The sequence below is a fragment of the Lepus europaeus genome, chromosome 19, assembly GCF_033115175.1.
Source record: "Lepus europaeus isolate LE1 chromosome 19, mLepTim1.pri, whole genome shotgun sequence".
Lineage (NCBI taxonomy): Eukaryota > Metazoa > Chordata > Mammalia > Lagomorpha > Leporidae > Lepus > Lepus europaeus.
In genome coordinates this window covers 37,753,565-37,774,176 of record NC_084845.1, presented here as the reverse complement: position 1 = coordinate 37,774,176, position 20,612 = coordinate 37,753,565, and the positions used below count along the sequence as shown (strand labels likewise).

Below are 20,612 nucleotides of genomic sequence, written 5' to 3'. Positions count from 1 at the left end.
CAGGGACCCAAGGACTTGGGCCATCTTCTACTGCTTTCCCAGGCCATAGCAGAGAGCTGGATCAGAAGCAGAGCAGTCGGGACTCAAAGCCGTGCCAACATGGGATGCCGGAGCTGCAGGCCGCGGATTTTACCTCGCTGCGCCACAGTGCCAGCCCCTCAAAATTTTTTTTAAAAAGCCAAAAAAAACCAAATTAAGATTGTGCAACTGGTAAAAGACAAGTAGATCAATCAACAGAACAGACAGCCTAGAAACAGACCCTCACAAAACACAGTCAACTGACCTTTGACAAAGGAGTGCAGAGGCATCTCTGGGTGGAGAAGCAGCAGTATTTTCAGCACACGTGCTGGCACAAGTGCACATCCACAGTAAAAATGCAATCTAGATACAGATCTCAGACCTTTCTCAAAATTAACTCGAATGCATCACAGACCCAAATGTCAAACACAAACTACAAAATTTCCAAAAGACAACATAAAAGAAAACCTAAGTGGCTTTGGGTTTGGCAATGACTTTTTAGACATAGTATTGAAATCACAAGCCATGAAAAAATGGTTAAGCTGGACTGCTTCTGCTCTGCCAAAGGCACTGGTAGGAAATGAAAAAGTAAGCCACAGATTGGGAGAAAATATTTGCAAGACACAACACTGATAGAGGACTGGTATCAAAAATACAAAAAGGATTCGTAAAACTCAACAACAAGGAAAAAACCCAATTAAAAAATGGGCAAAACGTTAGAACAGGCACCTCACCAAACAAGTACATTCACAGCAACTAAGGAAGTGAAAAGACGCTGTCTCAGTCTGTTTTCTGCAGACTGTTTCCACGGACTGGAGCATTTATACAACAGAGGTCTACTTGGCTCACAGTTCCTTTTGCAAGCTGGGAAGTCTAAGATCAAGGAGCCACATCTGGTGAGGGCCTTCTTGCTGCATCATAACATGATAGAAAGCATCACATGGCCAGAGAGCATGGAAGAAAGAAAAAGAGGGGGCCCAACTTGTGTTTACAACAAACCCACTCTTCAAATAACAACATAAAGCCATTTATAAGTGCAGGAGTCTCATGACCTAATTACTTCTTGAAAGTTCCCACTCTTGAGGCTGGGTTGTAGTATAGCAAGTAAAGCCACTATATGCAATGCCAGCATCCCATTTAGGCATTGATTTGGGTCCCAACTGCTCTACTTCAGATCCAGCTCCTTGCTAATGGTTTAGGAAAAGCCCAAAAGATGGCCCAAGAGTTTGGGCCCCTGCCACCCAGCGAGGGCTGGGCTGGGCTGAAGCCAGGTGCTACGGTGGGAGACCCAGATTAAATTCTTGGCTCCTGGCTTTGGTCTGGCCCAACATTGGCCGTTGCAGCCATCTGGGAAGTGAACCGGCAGATGAAAGGCATCTCTGTCTTTCTCTCTCTCTCTGTAACTCTCAAAATAAGTAAATAAATCTTTAAAAAAGAAAAACAATGTTCCAGAGGCCAGTATTATGGCACAGAACCTTAAGCCTCCGCAGGCAGTGCCAGCATCTCATATGGGTGCCAGTTCAAGTCTTGGCTCCTACACTTCCGATCCAGCTCCCTGCTAATGTGCCTGGGAAAGCAGCAGAGGATGGCTCAAATACTTGGGTCCCTGCACCCCTGTAGGAGACCTGGAAGAAGCTCCTGGCTTCCTGGCTTTGGCCTAGCCCTGCCCTGGCTGTTGTCATCTGGGGAGTAAACCAGCAGATGGAAATGTGCTCTCTCTCTCTGTAACTCTGCCTTCAAATAAATAAATAAATAAATCTTTTAAAAAGAAAGTTCCAGCTCTCCACATTGTTGCACTGGTGATTAATTTTCCAACCTAAGAACTTTAAGAGACACATTTAAATCACAGTAGATGCTCAACATCATGCTCTCATGTCACTACGGAACTGCAAATTTAAAATGAAATATCACTACACTGTCTACGAGAATAATGGAAAACCAAAACACTGGTAACACCAAATGCTGGGGCACTGACTGCTGGTAGGAAGGCAAAATCATACAGCCTCTTGGGGAGAAAACTTGGTAGTTTCTGGCAAAACCAAACATACTCTTACCAAGCAAGCTCCTTGGTATTTATTTAAAAGGAGCTAGAAGCATATTCTCATGAAAAGCGCACAATGCCATTTATAGCAGCCTTATGCATAACTGCCAAAACGTGGAAGCAACCAAGATGTCCTTCAGTGGGTGAACGGATAAACACCCTGGTACATCCACACCACGGAGTATTACTCAGCACGAAAGAGAAATGAGCTATCCAAGCCACAGAAACCCATGCAGGAAGCCGAAATGCAGACTGCTAAGTGAAACAGCCAATCAGAAAAGGCTACATCTTGCATGGTTCCAACTACCCGGCACTCTGGAAAAGGCAAAACTAAGGAAACAGTCAAAGGACCAGGGGTTCGGGGGAGAGAAGAATGACAAGATGGAACAAAGGAGATTTTCAGGGCAACTAAACTGTTCTGTGTGTGACTATCACAGTGAACACACGTCATTATATATTTGCCAAAACCCATAGAATCTACACTAAGAGTAAACCCAAAGTGAACTGTGGACTTTGGTTAACAGTAATGTATCAATATTTGGGGAAGCAATTTTGACAAAGGCACTACTCTAACTCTCTTCAGAGGATCTAGAAATTCTGCGCTTCCTGCTCGTTTTCCATATGCCTAAACTTGATAAAACAATAAATTCAAATGCATACGCTTTAGGGAGAGCAAATAGAGTAGAAAAGCCCATGACAGCACCTGTCTTGCTCAGGTCCCAGAGAGGTCTTGTCTGCTGATATCCTCAACAAGGGGTCCCACAGACTCCCAAGGAAGCTGAAGCCAAACTATAACCCAGAAGCTTGGCTGAGTCCACCTGCTGGAGACCTCCTTCACAAGACCACACTGCCCTTTCTTTACACAGCTGCTACCATGCTTGCTGCACAGTCTCTACATGCAAACAGTGGCTTTTAAAATAAATATTTGATGGGGGGGGGTCACTCAATAGATCTACTCCTAGTAGGTGGGCAGCCTTCCTGCAAGGCTGAATGGGTTACGCGAGTCTGAGGGCACAAACTATGCAAGCTAACACTAACTACAGCAGTATACAATAAAGAAAGAATCCAAGTTTAATTTCATGGTAAAAATAGACCCGTAACTCCTGGTTACCGACTTACGGCTGTGAGAACTTTGACTTCTGCAGAGGGAGGCTCACAGGTCAGAGGCCCATCATGGCTTCCTTCAGCTACCACACGCTGAAAGCAAAGGCCAGGACGGCGGCAGGCCAAGGGCTCCTCAATGGTCCCAGCCACTGACCAAAGGCCACATGAAGTTCACAACAGGGAAAATTAACTTCTCTATCCCACACCAAAAAGGCCTATTCAGCTTCCCAGAGCCACCTCATTTCTCTTCACTTAGGGGTAGCTCCTTCACAAATCCAGTTAGAAACCCTATCTCCTTTCTCACTCTTAGCCTGCATTCTTTTACAAGAACTGCACAGGTAGGCATTTATCTGGTCTACTAGTTAAGAGGCCACATCCCACATCAGAGTGCCTGAGTCTCAGTCCTGACTCTGCTCGCAGTTCCAGCTTCCTACTGATGCGGACCATGGGGGGCAGCAGGTGTTGGCTTAAGTAGCTGCAACCTTGTGACCCACAGCGGAAACCTGGTTGGAATTTCCAGCTCCTTCCTGGCTTTGGCTTGGCCCAACCCTGGCTGTTGCAGGCGCTGGGGGAATGAATCAGCAGATGCAAGCTCTCTCTCAATAAATTAAATAAATAAATAATAAGCAAATAACTGAGGAGGGAAGTTTTGCCTTTAGAAACATTCCAGCTAACCACAAAAAAAAAAAAAAAAAATCAAGAGAACCTGAATACTGCAAATTTATAATCCTAATAAAGTGTTAATAAATATAGGTAATGATCATTAACAGTAGCTAATATCACAAAAAGAAAGGCATTCAGACATTATGTGCTTTCTGAGAAGTACACACCACCACCTATAAAATATTCTTACGGGGAAAATAAATCTAAACGAGTCTCTAGATCTAATTACAAATTTACAGAGAACACAGGAGGGCAAAGGAACAATACGTATCAGACTGACACCATGAGAGTGCCATCAGCAAAGTCGAGAGAGGAGGAAAATCTATAGAAAAATAATTTTTTCAACAAATAAATTAATAGAGAGGAACACAGCAGAGGCACCTATTGATTAAAAAGACTGTAAGTGCATTTCAAGGGGTGGGCATTTGGCTCAGCAGTTAAGATGCCACTTGGGATGCCCACATTCCATATGGGAGTGCCTGGGTTCCAGTCTCACTCAGCTCCACTCCCAATTCCAGCCTCCTGCTAATGCACACTCTGAGAGGCAGCAGGTGACGGCTCCAGCAGCGGGGTCCCTGCCACCCACATGGGAGATCAAGACTGAGTTCCCAGCTCCTGGCTTCAGCCTGCCCCAGCCCCAGCTTTTGTGGGCATTTGGCAGGCAAACCAACAGAGGGGAGATCATGTTGTCTCTCTGTTTTTCAAATAAATGAGAAAATAATTTTTTTACTTATTTGACAGATAGAGTTAGACAGTGAGAGAGAGAGAAAATAATTTTTAAAAATGCATTTCAACCAACAGTAATCAAAGAACCTTATTGAGAGTCTGCCTTGAGCAAACTGTTAAAAACAGTATTGTGGGTCAACGGGAGAATTATGAACATTGGATATTTGATACAATTAACTGATTATTGTTAACTTGTTTAGGTGAACAATCATAATATGGTTACTGTTTCTTTTTAAATCTTTATCTACAGGCACAAACAAAAATGCATGAACTTTGTTTCAAAATAGTGTGGTGTGGAAATGGATTGGGGTTGATAATTATTGAAACTACATGATGAGCATGTGGAAGTTCATTATTGTATTCTCTCTACTTGTATTTAATGTCTAATTTCCACTTTGGAAAAAAAGATTAAAGAAATCAATTGCAATACTTTCAGATCTCAAAATTCCTTCGAGACAGAGGTCAAGGGAATGATCTTCAGCTGGTAAATTCTGTTCACTATCTCAGTGATGCTAAACAGTATACATTTAATCTGTCCCTCTGGAGTTACTCATTTTAAACCAATACAAGTTCTTCCTTTCTAATCCTTCACAGCCTAAAAGGTCTGCCCCCTACCTGACCAGCCAAGAGCAACTTCTCCAAACTGCGCACTTCTATCCACCCAGACCACAACTTCCTAGAAGGTGAGGAATGAGTACATTCTGTCCTCCTTACCTCCCATACAAAGCCCACTGTACAGTGCTTTACCCAGGGCAGGTGTGGATGGATTCTGGCACGTGCAGAAACAAGTTGTCAAACAGGTGACATAACAACAAAAGCAGAGGACATGTTTAAAAATGCTACTGGCCTTAAACAAGGGATAAGCAAATTGCTATAGATGCAAGTGATAATATACTACCAGCCGTTAGAAAGTAACAAGTTGCAGAGCCTAGCAAGTAAAGCTGCCACCTGCAGTGCCACCAACCCATATGGGTACCAGTTTCGAGTCCCGGCTGCTCCAGTTCCAATCCAGCTCTCTGCTATGGCCTGGGAAAGCAGTAGAAGATGGCCCAGTCCTTGGGCCCCTGTACCCTCATGGGAAGACCAAGAAGAAGCTCCTGACTCCAGGCTTCAGATCAGCGCAGCTGCAGCTGCTGCGGCCAATTGGAGAGCGAGCCAGCGGATGGAAGACCTCCCTCCCTCTCTCTCTCTCTGCCTCTCCTTCTCTGTGTAACGCTTTCAAATAAATAAATAAATCTTAAAAAAAAAAAATCCTGCTTTAAAAAAAATGCTAACAAATGTGAACACATGTACAAATTAAATCAGTAAAACACTTAAATTTGGCAAAGATTTTTTGTTCTGTGTTGGCTTTGCCTTGAATTATAATATTTACTAGATCTGATAGCATGTTAGGAAAACTGGGACTCTTGTATGTTGCTGATGTAAGGGTAAATGGCAATCTATCCACACAGAAATTCAGCAAAAGCAAAAATACAAATACATTCCACCCCTAACACTTTTTTCTCAAAAAACAATCGCATGCCAAGACCACTCAATGAAGAAAGAAGAGTCTCTTCAACAAATGGGACAGCTGAACACCCACAGGCAAAGAAATGAAGCTGGACCCCCACCTCACATTGTACACACACACAAAAAATGAATTAAAAATGGATCAAAGACCTAAATGTTAAGAGCTAAAACTATAAAACTCTTAGAAAGAAACAGTACAGAGGTCAGCATTGTGGCATAGTGAGTTAAGCTGCCACCCATGATCTGGAATCCACATGGGTATCGGTTCATGTTCCAGCTGCTCCACTTTCTTTTTTTTTTTTTCTTTTTTTTCTTTTTTTTTTTTTTTTTTGACAGGAGGAGTGGACAGTAGAGAGAGAGACAGAGAGAAAGGTCTTCCTTTTTGCCGTTGGTTCACCCTCCAATAGCCGCCGCAGTAGGCGCGCTGCGGCCGGTGCACCGCGCTGTTCCGATGGCAGGAGCCAGGTGCTTCTCCTGGTCTCCAATGGGGTGCAGGGTCCAAGAACTTGGGCCATCCTCCACTGCACTCCCGGGCCACAGCAGAGAGCTGGCCTGGAAGAGGGGCAACCGGGACAGGATCGGCGCCCCGACCGGGACTAGAACCCGGTGTGCCGGCGCCGCAAGGCGGAGGATTAGCCTGTTGAGCCGCGGCGCCGGCCGCAGCTGCTCCACTTTCAATCCAGCTCCCTACTCACGGCCTGGGAAAAGCAGTGCAAGATGGCCCAGTGTCTGAGGCCCCCCACATGAGAGAGCTGGATGAAGCTCCTGGCTCCTGACTGGTCCAGCCATGGCTATTGCAGCTATCTGGGTAGTGAACTAGAAGATGGAAGGCACCTCTCTCTCCTTCTCTTTCTCTCCCCTCTCCCTCACTCCTTTGTAACTTAGGCTTTCAAATAAATAAATATTAAAAAAAAAAAAAAGGGAAAGGGAAGGGAAGAAAAGGGAGAAAGGAATGAAGGAAGGAAGAAGGAAGGGTACAAATGTCAATCTTCATGATTTGAAACTGGGCAATGATATGAAACCTAAATCATAAGCAACCAAAGAAAAATAGACAGGGGCCGGCACTGTGGCATATTAGGTTAAGCCTCTGCCTGCAGCATCAGCATCCCCTGTGGGTGCTGGTTCATGTCCCAGCTGTTCCTCTTCTGATTCAGCTCTCTGCTATGGCCTGGAAAAACATAAGAAGATGGCCCAAGTGCTTGGCCTCCGGCACCTGCGTGGGAGACTGGGAGAATCTCCTGACTCCTGGCTTTCGATCGTCCAGCTATGGCCCTTGCAGCCATCTGCGGAGTGAACCAACAGACTGCAGGTTCTTCTCTGTCTCTCGCTCTGTCTGTAACTCTGTCTCTCAAATAAATCAATGAAAACCTTTAAAAAAAAAATAGACAAACTAGATTTCACTGGAAAAAAAAACTTTGTGCCTTTTAAAAATTTATCCTTTAATTCCATTTCCTCTCAATTTTTTAAAATTTTAGTTTACTGAAAGGCAGAGTGACAGAGTGAAAGCAAGAGAGAAAAAGAGAGAGTTTCCATTCGTTGGCTCATTCCCCAAAAGCCTACAACAGCTGGGGCTGGGTCAGGCCAAAGCCAGGAGTCGGGAACTCCGTCAGGATCCCTATATGGGAGTATGAACTCGAGGACCTGAGCCATCATCTGCTGCCTCCTAAGACCATTAGCAGAAAGCCGGGTCAGAAGTGGAAGTGGGACTCAGTTCCAGGCACTCCAATATGGAATGTGTGTGTCCCAAGTGGCAGCTTAACCCATGGCACCACAATATTTGCCTCCAAAAACTTTGCATTTTCAAGGACACTATGAAAAAGTGAAAAAACACAGGGACCAGCACTGTAGCCTAGCGTGCCAAGCCTCCACTTGCAGCACAAGCATTCCATATGGGCACCTGTTCTAGACCTGGCTGCTCCTCTTCTGATCCAGCTCTCTGCTATGGCCTGGAAAGCAGCAGAGGATGGCCCAAGTCCTTGGGCCCCTGCACCCACATGGGAGACCTGGAATAAACTCCTGGTTCCTGGCTTCGGATGAGGCCAGCTCCAGCCATTGTGGAAGATCTCTCTCTCTCTCTCTCTCTCTCTGCCTCTGCCTCCCTGTAACTCTGCCTTTCAAATGAATAAATAAATCTTTAAAAAAAAACATAGAAACTATTAACCATAAAACATAAAATCAGAAAACTGCTTATTAAAAAACTCAAAAGTATGGAAAAAATATATGCAAATTACCTATTTGATAAGAGTCTAGTATTGAGAATAAAAAGAAAACTTACGGCTCAACAATAAGACAAACTACAGGGCAGGCATTTAGCCTTATGGTTAAGACATCAGTTAAGATGTCAGCATTCCACAGGGAAGTACCTAGATTCAATTCTGGCTCTAGATCCTGAAATCCATGCACAGGAGGGGTATTCAAAAATTTGGGGGACTGGTGCAGTGGCACAGCAGGTAAAGCCACCACCTGCAGCACCGGCATCCAATATGGGTACAGGTTCAAGTTCCGGCTGCTCCATTTCCGATCCATGGAACATCTCCCTCTCCTTCTGTCTCTCTGTTGCTCTGTTTTCCTAATAAATAAATAAATCATTTTTAAAAATCCTTATGAGAAAGAGGAATTAAAAAAAAAGTTTAATTTGGTGCAAAAAATTTTGAGGTCCACGCATTTTTTTTTACAGATTTATTTTTATTTGAAAGGCAGTTACAGGGAGGCAGTGGCAGAGAGAGAGAGGGAGACAGACAGAAAGGTCTTCCATCCATTGGTTCACTCCCCAGATGTCCGCAACGGCTGCAGCTGCGCTGATCCAAAGCCAGAAACCAGGAGCTTCTTCTGGGTCTCCCATGCAGGTGGCAGAGGCCAAAGAACTTGGGCCATCATCCACTGCCTTCCCAGGCACATTAGCAAGGAGCTGGATCAGAAGTGAATCAGCCAGCACTCAAACCAACACTCCAATATGGAATGTCAGCATCAAAAGGCAATGGCTTAACCTGCTGTATCACAATACCAGCCCCTTGCCATAAACATTTAAAAGTACCCTTGTATATGTGTAAATACATTGAAAAGTCTAACAAACAATATTTATACCAAAATGTTAACAGTAGTTATATCCTGGTAATAATACTACACAGGTTATTTTTTCTTTTGGTTTAGCCTTATTAGATTCTTATCAACCAGCATTTATTAGTAGTATATAAAATAAATGTTGGGGCTGGCGCAGTGCACAGTGGGTTAGGCCGCCGCCTGCTCCACTCCCGATCCAGCTCCCTGCTAATGCACCTGGGAAAACAGCAGAAGATGACCCAAGTCCTTGGGCCCCTGCACCCACGTGGGAGACCTGGAAGAAGCTCCTGGCTCCTGGCCTCAGGATGGCTCAGCTCCAACCACTGCAGTAATCTGGGGAGCGATCCAAAGAATGGAAGATCTCTCTCTTCATCTCTTTCCCTGTAACTTTGCCTTTCACATAAATAAACAAATCTTTTTTTTTTTTTTTTTTTTTTTTTTTTTTGACAGGCAGGGTGGATAGAGAGAGAGACAGAGAGAAAGGTCTTCCTTTTTGCCATTGGTTCACCCTCCAATGGCTGCTATGGCCAGCACATCTCGCTGATTCGAAGCCAGGAGCCAGGTGCTTCTCCTGGTCTCCCATGCGGGTGCAGGGCCCAAGCACTTGGGCCATCCTCCACTGCCTTCCCGGGCCATAGCAGAGAGCTGGCCTGGAAGAGGGGCAACCGGGATAGAATCCGGCGCCCCAACCGGGACTAGAACCCGGTGTGCCGGCGCCGTAAGGCGGAGGATTAGCCTATTAAGCCACGGCGCCGGCCAAGTATTCCCTTTTTTAAGATTTATTTTTTATTTGAAAGGCAGAGTTTCAGAGAAGCAGAGGCAGAGAGAGAGAGAGAGAGAGGTTTTCCACCCACTGGTTCACTCCCCAAATAGCCGAACAGCTGGACCTGGGCCAATCCAAAGCCAGGAGCTTCCCCTAGGTCTCCCACATGGGTGCAGGGGCCCAAGAACTTGAGCCATCTTCTAGTTCTTTCCCAGGCCATAGCAAAGAGTTGGATTGGAAGTGGAGCAGCCAGGACTCAAACCAGCATCCATATGGGATGCCTGAACTGTACATGGCAGCTTTACCAGCTATGCCATAGCTTGGGCCCCTGAATAAGTATTCTTTTTTTTTTTTTTTTTTTTTAATTTTTGACAGGCAGAGTGGACAGTGAGAGAGAGAGAGAGACACAGAGAAAGGTCTTCCTTTTGCCGTTGGTTCACCTCCAATGGCCGCCGCGGTTGGCGCACTGCGGCCGGCGCACCGCGCTGATCCGATGGCAGGAGCCAGGTGCTTCTCCTGGTCTCCCATGGGGTGCAGGGCCCAAGCACTTGAGCCATCCTCCACTGCACTCCCTGGCCACAGCAGAGAGCTGGCCTGGAAGAGGGGCAACCGGGACAGGATCGGTGCCCCGACCGGGACTAGAACCCGGTGTGCAGGCGCCGCAAGGCGGAGGATTAGCCTGTTGAGCCGCAGCGCCGGCCTGAATAAGTATTCTTAAGAGACAGTGGTATCAGTACCTTATACAAACAAAAAAATGAGAGCAAATAACTAACTCTAAGGAATTAAAATATTAACATTTCAAATACCATCGCTTACACTTTTTAAATCTAAATTACTGAAAATTAACTTTAAAAACTCCACACCCATAATCTGATTCTCATCCTTGCTTGGGCAGAAATTTTTTTTTTTTTTTTTTTTTTTTTTGACAGGCAGAGTGGACAGTAGAGAGAGAGAGACAGAGAGAAAGGTCTTCCTTTTGCCGTTGGTTCACCCTCCAATGGCCGCCACGGTAGGCGCGCTGCGGCCGGCGCACCGCGCTGTTCCGATGGCAGGAGCCAGGTGCTTATCCTGGTCTCCCGTGGGGTGCAGGGCCCAAGCATTTGGACCATCCTCCACTGCACTCCCTGGCCACAGCAGAGAGCTGGCCTGGAAGAGGGGCAACCGGGATAGGATCGGTGCCCTGACCGGGACTAGAACCCGGTGTGCCGGCGCCGCTAGGCGGAGGATTAGCCTATTGAGCCACGGCGCCGGCCACTTGGGCAGAAATTTACAATACCTGACAGTACTAAGAGTTATATTACCTTGACAGAATCAAAACAGACAAATACAAGGGGCTAGTAGGGGGAAAATGATGGACCAAGTCCCAACTCTCAATCCAGAAAGACATTCAGATGAAGCAGTTTAATCAAATACAGATTTGAAGATAAAGAACTTACTCTACACAGTCCAAAGTTATTCAAATGTAAAAATACTGTAAATAATTTCTCTCTTTCCACCAACAGCAAATCATCTCTAACCACAGGGTTTACTCCCCAAAATACTGCCAGGCCAACAGATAATATAAAATCATACAGGGGCCAGCGTGGTGGTGTAGTTAAGCTGCCACCTGCAATAGTGACATCCCATATGGGCTCCGATTTGAGTCCTGGCTGTTCATTTCCCATCCAACTCCCTGTTGGTGTCACTGGGAGAGGAGCAGAAGATGGCCCAAGTGCTTGGGCCCTGGCACCCACTTGGGAGACCCGGATGAAACTCCTGGCTCCTGCCTTTGGCCTGGCCCAGCCTTGACTGTTGCAGCCATCTGGGGAGTGAACCACTGGATGGAAGACCTCTCTCTCTGTAATTCTGCCTTTCAAAAAATCATTTTGTAAAAAAATGAGACCAAAGATCTACTTCATGCTAATAAGTAATATCTATAAAAAGCAGTTTGTAATGGAAACACTGAAAAGGATTTCAAAGTTAAAATGATAGTGCTAAAGGGTAAGACTTGAAAATTGAGACCTTTTAAGGTCTCAATTTTACCTAGAGATTTCTAATTCAGAGATTTCCCAATCCCCACTCCTGCCGAAAATTTTTTTTTAATAAAAATTAAAGTTAATGGGCAGGCTGTGGCACAGCAAGTCAAGGTCCTGCCTGGGACACACACATTCCCTGCTGGACCGCCTGGGCCACCTGGATCGCATCCCGTATGGGAGTTCCGGGCTCCTGGCCACAGTCTGGTCCCTGCTGTTGTGGTCACTTGAGAAGTGAACCAGCAGATGAAAGATTCTCTCTCTCTCTCTCTCTCTCTCTCTCTGTCACTCTGCTATGGCAAATAAGTAAATCTTTAAAAAAAAAAACTGTAAAGTTAAATAAGGAGGGGCTTTTTATGATAAAGACACAACAGGCTATCACTACACACATTAGAAAGGCTAGGATAAAAAATGGTGGTAACACTCAATACTGGAGGCAAAGAAACTGGATCTTTCATACACTGCTGGCAGCAATGTAAAAAGATACAGTCATGCTAAAAATGGTCTCGCAGTTTCTTTAAAAACTAAACAAGGCATTTAGCCTAGTGGTTAAGATGCCACTTAAGACACCTACATCCCACGCTGGAGTACCCTGGGTTCAATTCCCGGATCCAGCTCCTGACTAAAGCAAACCATGGGAGGCACTCAGTGGGAGACCTGAATTGAATGAGTTCCTGGCTCCTAGCTTCAGACCAGCCCAACCATAGTAATGGGCATCTGAGAAGTAGACCAGCACATGAGAGAGCTCTGTCCCCAGGTAAATATGGTAAGACAGAAAAAGCCAAAGTTACATCCTCTATGATTCCATTCATATAAAATTCTCAAAATGGCAAAATTACAGAGACCAGTGTAGGGGTTAAGAATGAGAAGGACGTGTGTGACCACAAAGCGTACACAAGGGATTTTTCCGGTGATAAACCAGCTCTGTATCTTGATTGGAGGTGGGTACATGAATCTACACATATGGTAAAACTGCATATAACTATACACATACAGAGAAATACATGTGAAACTTGTATATATGGTGAAATCTTAAAAAGGCCATGGATTGTAGCAGTGTCAATTCCCTGGTTTGGTATTAAACTATAACTACGTGAGATGTTTACTAGTAGGTAGAAATGACCAACAGAACATAGTAGTGCTCTGTTATTAGTTTTTGCAACTTCCTAAAAATCTAAATATTTTAAGTTATTTCAAAATAAAAAGTTGGGAAAAATTAGCCAGTGCTATATATGAGGTTAATATGATAGCAGATGGAAAGAATCGCACAGGATTTGAAACATGGTAATAAAGGCTTCATTTTGGTGAGCACTGTCATTAAATCAACTCATCTCCAAGGATGGGTTCCTGCACTGCACACACTATTTCAGAAGGAAACAGGACTTAAGCTAGAATCCCTGAATTAGTTAACAGTTACTGCATGAAATCTCTTGTGCCTGTGGTATCATTTTTTCAGACGTGAAGCTGTTCAAATGAGTAAAGAATTAGTGACCTAGTGTACAACACAAATGTCTCTATGTTTTTCCAAATCTTTTAACTAATTTCCGTTTGGCCCAAAGTCCTTACTTAGTACACAAGTCGTTTCCATCATCAAGTAACTTATCAGATAGAAATAAATGTATCATCTGCTATGTGGTTCCAAATTAACAAAAAGTCTAGCTCAAGGCCACCTGCAGATTCAATGCATAATCTCTCGCAAAAAATTAATTATGCATAATCGTAAAAACAGTGAAGCCAATCTGAAGGCTTTCTGGTGCTCGGCAGTAGTTGAGCCCCTAGCAAATACGCTGCAATGTTCCAGGGACATTCTACTGGCTGTAGTCTCAACTTCTCAGGAGGCTCGGGGCTGTCCAGCCAGCTCTCTAAGACAGCAAGGCCCAGCTGCTGGCGACTGGCTCCGACCCCTTCACGAGAGCAGCCTTGCGGGCCGACAGCCCCTTCAAGATTGCTCCTACCTATGTGTGTGTCGGTGATGACTACGGTCTCTGGTGCCGTGGGTGTGATCCTGAAATAGTCTCCACTGCTAAACCTTACTCTAAGAGGCAACAGGAGCAATAAGAAGCTGTGTGCAATTCTACAACCGCTTGCTTTCCACTTTCCACCAAAAAAAAAAAAAAAAGGGACTTAAAATTTTTCTTGGCCTCAGCACGTATGAGAATACATAACCGTCACTGTCAGTGTCTGTCTGTCCTATTCCTGTGATCATACAGGCTCATCTGAGAACCAGCAATGAGATAAGCATCTGACCAGTCCAGACCAGTCCAACCTCAGCAAGAGTTCATAACGTCTCTTCCCCCAAACCATTCTGGACTCTTCTGGCCGCACACTACACTTTGCTGCTAGCAGTCTCATGGAAGCCCACCTCGCCACCTCACCTACCAGGATCAGAATTGTTTTCACACACACGCCCCCCTGCCTGCCACAGATTTTCAGAGTATCTTGTCCCATCCTATCTTTCTGGTAATATACTTAACCTCTTGTGTAAACACAGGATGGACTTGAAAAAGCTCTAGTCACTCACTGTTTCCTTATGATTTTCAACAACTGAAAACTTTCAACACTGAAATGCCAATCATTGAGTGCTCAACGGTCACAGATTTGATAGGAGACAGAAGATGGGCCACGAAAATAACTTAGTTGAACACAGTATTAGAGGGAACTTCAAAAACCTCACAGCAAATTCACATCACTTTTTAATGCCATTTTCCCATGAACTTTCTGAGTCTCCCTTGCACCAGACTTTAGGATATTCTCAAAGATGAATGACAGTTAGTGTAGAATCTACACTGTAGGAAACCTCATGTCTTCTTAAAAGCACATTTCAGTACCCAAACCCAGTAAAATTCAACAACCTGGAGGTCCCAGTTCACTAAAGAATTCCTGTGGGCTGTATTTGCAAATGCACAGAAATTAAATTTAGCACAAAGCACTTGGAATAAGGCCTCTAAACTCATTCACACTCAACCTAGGCTGATCACGCTGAAGCCCAGGAGTAACATCAATCCTACTGATGATACTACACAGAAACCAGCCACACCAGTGCCTGAAGCAAACCATCAGCACCTAGGGCTCATGGAGAACCCCGAGCACCAGGCAGAGGCACGTACAGGAAGATACTGCCCCACTGCAGTAAAGAACCCGCATCTCCATCCCAGAATCTCAATCCCATCTTCTGCCCCAAATCAACAGACCTTCCAGCCTCATTTTCAGTAACACCAACGTTTCCCCAATCACTCAAGTTCAAAGCATCGGTGTGATTATTAAATCCACGAAGGGAGTCAGGAGTTCTCGCCATCCTTACCTTCTTGCTTCCCACTCCTATTCCCACCAAGGTAGCTCAAGAAGTAACTCCTGAAACCCAAGTTTCCCAAGGGGTCTTCCTGATACCTCCACAGCAAACTCCTACTCCAAAACACTGCTGTGAACAAGAGTCATCCCGCAGTGCAGCCAGCACAAACCTACCCTCATGAGCTTGGACCAGCACCAAGCACTGCCCACAAGAAGTTTCTGGACAGCAGGGCTCAGGACCAAGGGCTCTGAGTCCCTGTGATTTCCCTGTGTTTGCTACTTTTTACCATCCCTTCTTTCTCCACGGTGATCAACTATTAAATTCTTGGAAAAGTCTAATGGCTCACTGTTACAAAGGCAGACTGCACCCTGCACCACACCCAGCTTTGGAGGCGAATGGAGCCCGAGAGAGTAAAGTGGAAGCAACTTAAGAAAAAATAATAAATTAAAAGAATGGGATGGGCGTTTGGTGCAGTGGTTAAGACACTGCGTGGGACGCCTGCATCTCGTACCCGAGTGTCCGGGTTCAAGTTCTGGCTCTGCTCCCCACTCCAGCTTCCTGTTGCTGTGTACCAGTGGAGGCAGCAGGATTGAGCTCTGGGCTTCTAGCTGCGCTGTGACTCAGCCCAGGCTGCTGTGGGAAGTTAGGGAGTGAACCAGCGGATGAGGATCTGTCTGTCTGCACCTGTCTGTGTGTGTGTGTGTGTCATTCTATTTCTCAAATAATAATTTTTTTAAAAAATTAAAGGAAAATGAAGAAACTGCCGGGCCTGTGGTAACATGGGGAAGAAGGCTCAGACTGTGAGACCAGAGGAGTTTCCTTTTGAAAGAAAACTATAAAGACTCGAAGAGGAAATCCAAGTATCTTATTTTGAAGAAATTTCCACTTAGTAGGAAGGAACATTCATATAAGATATACATAAAGGGAGAGTTGGGAATATAAGCAAGCTAAATCAACAGTTTAGAGGAATGCAATAAAAGAAATCAAGAACTTAGGCAACATAAGAAGGCAGGATTTTGAACTCCATCTCGAAGGAGTGTTCAGGAAATAAGTCGACCGGTTTGGCTGATGCACAGCACACCGACAGGTAAGACAACTACAAACGAGAACATATGTAACCGCCCCAGAGTTTTGTTTGGTTTGGTTTGGTTTGTTTGTTTATGTCTCCTCTATCTGAGTTCAGAGGCCAGGGGTCACCACAATTTGTTAAGCTACTAGCTAACTATCATGCTAAGAAGGCAGAAGATGTTGATACTAGTTTTGCTATATTTAGTCTCAGAATAGCCTAACACTGACATATACTCTGCATTCAGATTTTTTAAATACCTATATTAAAAATAGCAGAACTCCCTTAAAAGTTAAGAAATAATAATTCGTAAGTCAAAACAAGAAGTTTTCAGCACTCTCAGGAACTGCTTGATACATTTTCCAAGGGGCCCGCGTAGTGGCCTAACAGATTAAACCATCCCCTGCAATGCCAGCATCCCACATGGGCTGCTGATGCGCCCACCAGGGAAAGGGGCAGGAGACCGCCCACGAGTCTGGGCCCCTTCACCCACGTGGGAGACACAGATGAAGCTTCTGGCTCCTGGTTTTGGCCCAGGCCTGGTCATTGCAGCCATCTGGGAAGCAAACTAGAAGATGGAAGATCTGTCAGTCTCTCTCTCTAACTCTGCCTTTCAAATAAAACAAAAAAACCTTATTAAAAAAATAAATTTTTCAAAAGTAAAAGGTCTCAGAATTGAAAAACATTTTTTTTCTTAAATTTTTAAACAGCTGACATGCTCCAAAAGGACGCAAAAGAATGGAAAGTCTGATGAAGTGATAAGCCCTTCCGAAGCAGGTCGACAATCAGTTTTTAAACAGTAATCCCTCTGGGAAACCAAAATTCCTTTTCTAATCCCTCTGAGGGCAATAAAATATTTGAATCAGGAACAAGAACACCCCGATTCTATGTAAGTTCAAAATGTGAACTTTCACAGTATCTTCTCCATGAAACAGCACGCGGAAGCGAGGGCAAGTTCTAGTCTACCAAAAAACAAAAAGAGGTGAGCAGCATTTTGCATTTTGGACTTATAATATATCCCTTTCAGACACATATGCAGAGAGGCGCTAGTAAAACACTGCTGGGGGACGTTAAGGCTTTAGTTAACTGTGATTACTTCACTGGGGCTTATTCCCATGAAATGAAACCACCAGAAGCCCTTGGTATCAATTTACTTGTCGCTAAACCACAGGTGGAAGCTTCCTCTTGGAAAGGCTAACAGGATGGAGCCACAGCCTTGAGTAAAATGCGCTGACCATGGAGAGCGCCCTTGAAGCTTCGAACCAGAGGACTCAACCCTAAAGGGTTCCCCTGCGGAAGGCGAGGGCAGACTGGACAGGAACCTCAGCAGCGGGGCTGCAACACTGGAATGCATTCCCTGAATACGGTGGAAGTTGGAATAGTAGCGTACACCAGACACCAGCCCTCCACAAGCAGGTGGAACCCACCAACTCATTCTACCCAGACCTCCTAAAGGGTACACAGAACTGCCTCTCCCTGCCAAAAGCTGGGTGGATCTGAACAGGTGACTCTTGAGAAGAGGGACGGTATACTAACTGGTGACTTCAGCGGGGTACTGTGGTCCTCAATGGAAAACAGGACCAGAAGGAAGAAAAGCAACTGGGAAGCGGGTCTTCCATGCTCAAACTATGCACGCATGTGTCTGTATGCACACACACACGCACATGCGCACACACACACACGGCACACGTACTCCAAAAGCTTAATTTTGCACAAAGAAAAATGACTCAGTAACGTAATCCAGCACAGGGCTCTTCCAGAAGGGAAATCTAGCTGGAACCGGTCCCTGCTCGTGTACATAATTGACTAGGGTCAGGGAAGATTCCATCCTGTGAAGGCTGAACTTTAAACAGCAAGTCACCCGTGGTGCAACACTCCCTGGCCAACATGAAGTTACCCCCGAGAATAAAAAGCGCTGGCCGCCTCCGCCAAGACGACAACTTTACAGTGAGAGTCGGGTGCTGTGGACCGTGAACTCCTAGAAAGTTCCATCAGGGCCTCAGAGGAGGAGCTCACCACCTTCGCCATCCCGCACTCAGCTGTCAGCCCGCTTCTCCCTGCCCACGGACAGGACAGGGCAAAGGGAGGAAATTTGTAAAAAAAACACAAAGATGGGGCAAAGGGTCAAGCGCAGGCAATGCCTTCCCGGACTGACACAATTCCTGTCTGGGGTTGGGGGAGGGGAAGGAGCGTTCTGGACGCTTCCATTCTTGGCTAGGAAGGCACCTCCGGGTCCTGGCCCATCAAAAGACACACGGGACCGTGCTCCGGGGAGGAACGAGTGATACGCCTCTGCCAAACGACCTCGGCCGGGAGGTTGGGGGGGGGGGGCAGGTCCTTGGCGAGGGGGACAGGGAGGAAGGAGCGGATGGATAAAGGGGCCCAGGTGTGCACCGGCTGAGAGCGAGGGCAGAGAGCGGTGGATGACTAAGGGAGGGGAGGGGAGGGTGTGGATGGCTGGGGAGAGTTGGGGGGAAGGTGTAGATGGCACGGGGGGGGGGGGGCTGGCGGGAATGAGGGACGACCATCACCACCACCTCCACCACCACCACCACCCCCAGCGGCGCAGGCGGCGCGGGGGTGGCCCCGCCGGGCGCCCCCCATCCCCCGCTGTGGGCGTGTGCCCGGCGGCGGCGCGCGTGCACCGGCCAGGCCGGCAGGCCGCAGGGCCAGCACTCACCCCACGACTCCCTGGTTGTAGTTCCTCCGCTTCCACGGGGTCCCGCTGTACACGCCCCCGCCGCCGTCGGCCCGGCCGCCCCCCGCGGCCCGCCCGCCGCTGGGCTGCAGCAGGCTGTAGTTGAGTCCGTAGGTGCTGGCCTTGTTGTCGCGCTTCCTCTTGTTGCTGCTGCCCGAGGCCGGGTCGCTGGGCTCGGCGGCCGACGAGGCGGCCGAGGGGTGCGGGGACGCGGCCGCCGCCGAGGGGGACGAGGACGCCGAGGGGCCCGCAGCCGCCCGGCGGGCCCAGGCCGCCGGCTGGTGGTGGTTGTTGTTGTTGTTGGTCGTCTCCAGGGGCAGGAAGTCCCGCTGCTCCGCGGGCAGCGCGTGGCCGCCCAGCAGGCGCTCCCCGGAGCGGTACATGCCGGCCGGGGCCGGGGCCGCGCCGCCGGGGCTGCCGGTGCTGCTGCCGCTCCCGCCGGTGGCCGTGCTGCTGCCGCCGCCGCCGCCGCCGCCGCTCGCGCCGCCGCTGCTGTGACAGTGGTGGTTGAAGTAGAGGTTCCTCAGCCCCTGGGTCGTCTCCCAGATCTGCATCCACAGACTGTTGGACGGTCCGAGCTGCTCTGGCTGGAACCAGGCGATCCTCGGATCCATCAAACGGCGGCGGCCGCTGCCCCCGCCCCTCCCGGCCGCCCGCAGGGCCGCCGCCGCCGCCGCCTCAGGCGCACGCCCGGCCTCGGCTGCTGCTGCTGCTGCCGCTGCTGCCGCTGCTGCTGCTCGGGGCCCGCCGCGGGCGGCGCGGTAGCGCAGGGAGCCCGGCCGGCGCCGGCGGCGTCGCTCCCGCCCTCGGGGGCTCCGCGGGCCCTCCCCCCCTCCCTCCGCCCCTCCGCCGAGCCCCTGTCACCCGGGTCCCCGTGCAAATGGCGGCGGCGGCTGCGGCGGCGGCGGCTCCGGAGAAGGGCGAGCGGCGGCGGCGGCGGCGGCGGCAGCGGCGGCGGCGGCGGCGGCGGCGGGACGCGCCTGCTCCGTAGCGTCCTCGCTCCTCCGGCCCCGGGGCGGGGCCTCCGCCGGCTCCGCCCCGCTAGCTCCGCCCCCGCCCCGCCCGCATGCGCTCGCCCCGCCCCGGCCGCGCCGCGCCGCGCCGCGCCGTGCCGTGCCGGCCGCTAAGCCCGGAGGCCGCGGCGTGCGTCACAGAGGCCGCGGTGCGGCGTGACGGGGCCGCAACCGCCCGGCCCAACCGTCCCCGCGCCGGGGCGCCGGGGGCCGCACGTACCTGGCCGTCCGGGTGCCTCTGACGCGCGCGCACCGCGGCCCAGCCTCGGCGTCCCGGTCGCTGAGACCCGAGAGGCCGCACTGAGGTGGCCGCCGGCTCCGCAGGGAATAGGCTGTGGGCGGCGCTGCCCCGCCCCGCGTCCCCTCCCCCACCGTGCGGCCTCCGGGACCCCTGGGCTCTGCGGGCGGCTGGGCTCCGGCCCGCAGCCTGAAACGCGGCTCTGCTGCGGCGGGGACACACCCCTAGAGGGTCGGACTCGCACCTCCCACCGGAGCATGTGCCCCGGGACCCGGGCTGCGCGCTAGGGTGCGCTGCCGCCCCTGCGCTTCCCGCACCCGCCCCGCCGCCCTCGGCCTGGGTGGGAGACTCGCAGGCCTGGGCGGAGGCGAAACCCACGCCCACCGGCCCGGCTGCACGCGCGTCTCCGTTC

At 48.7% G+C, this 20,612-nt stretch overlaps 1 protein-coding gene across 2 annotated transcripts in view; it reads right to left on the bottom strand.

The window, feature by feature from the left end:
- TENT4B (terminal nucleotidyltransferase 4B) overlaps positions 1–19,577 on the bottom strand; it is a 77,052-nt gene extending 57,475 nt beyond the window's left edge. For both annotated transcript variants that reach the window (XM_062176737.1, XM_062176738.1), the window contains exon 1: positions 18,932–19,577. In XM_062176737.1, the coding sequence (XP_062032721.1) occupies positions 18,932–19,563 (632 nt within the window). In that variant the 5' untranslated portion in view covers positions 19,564–19,577. The remainder of the gene's footprint in view (positions 1–18,931) is intronic.
- Positions 19,578–20,612: the final 1,035 nt, after the last annotated feature.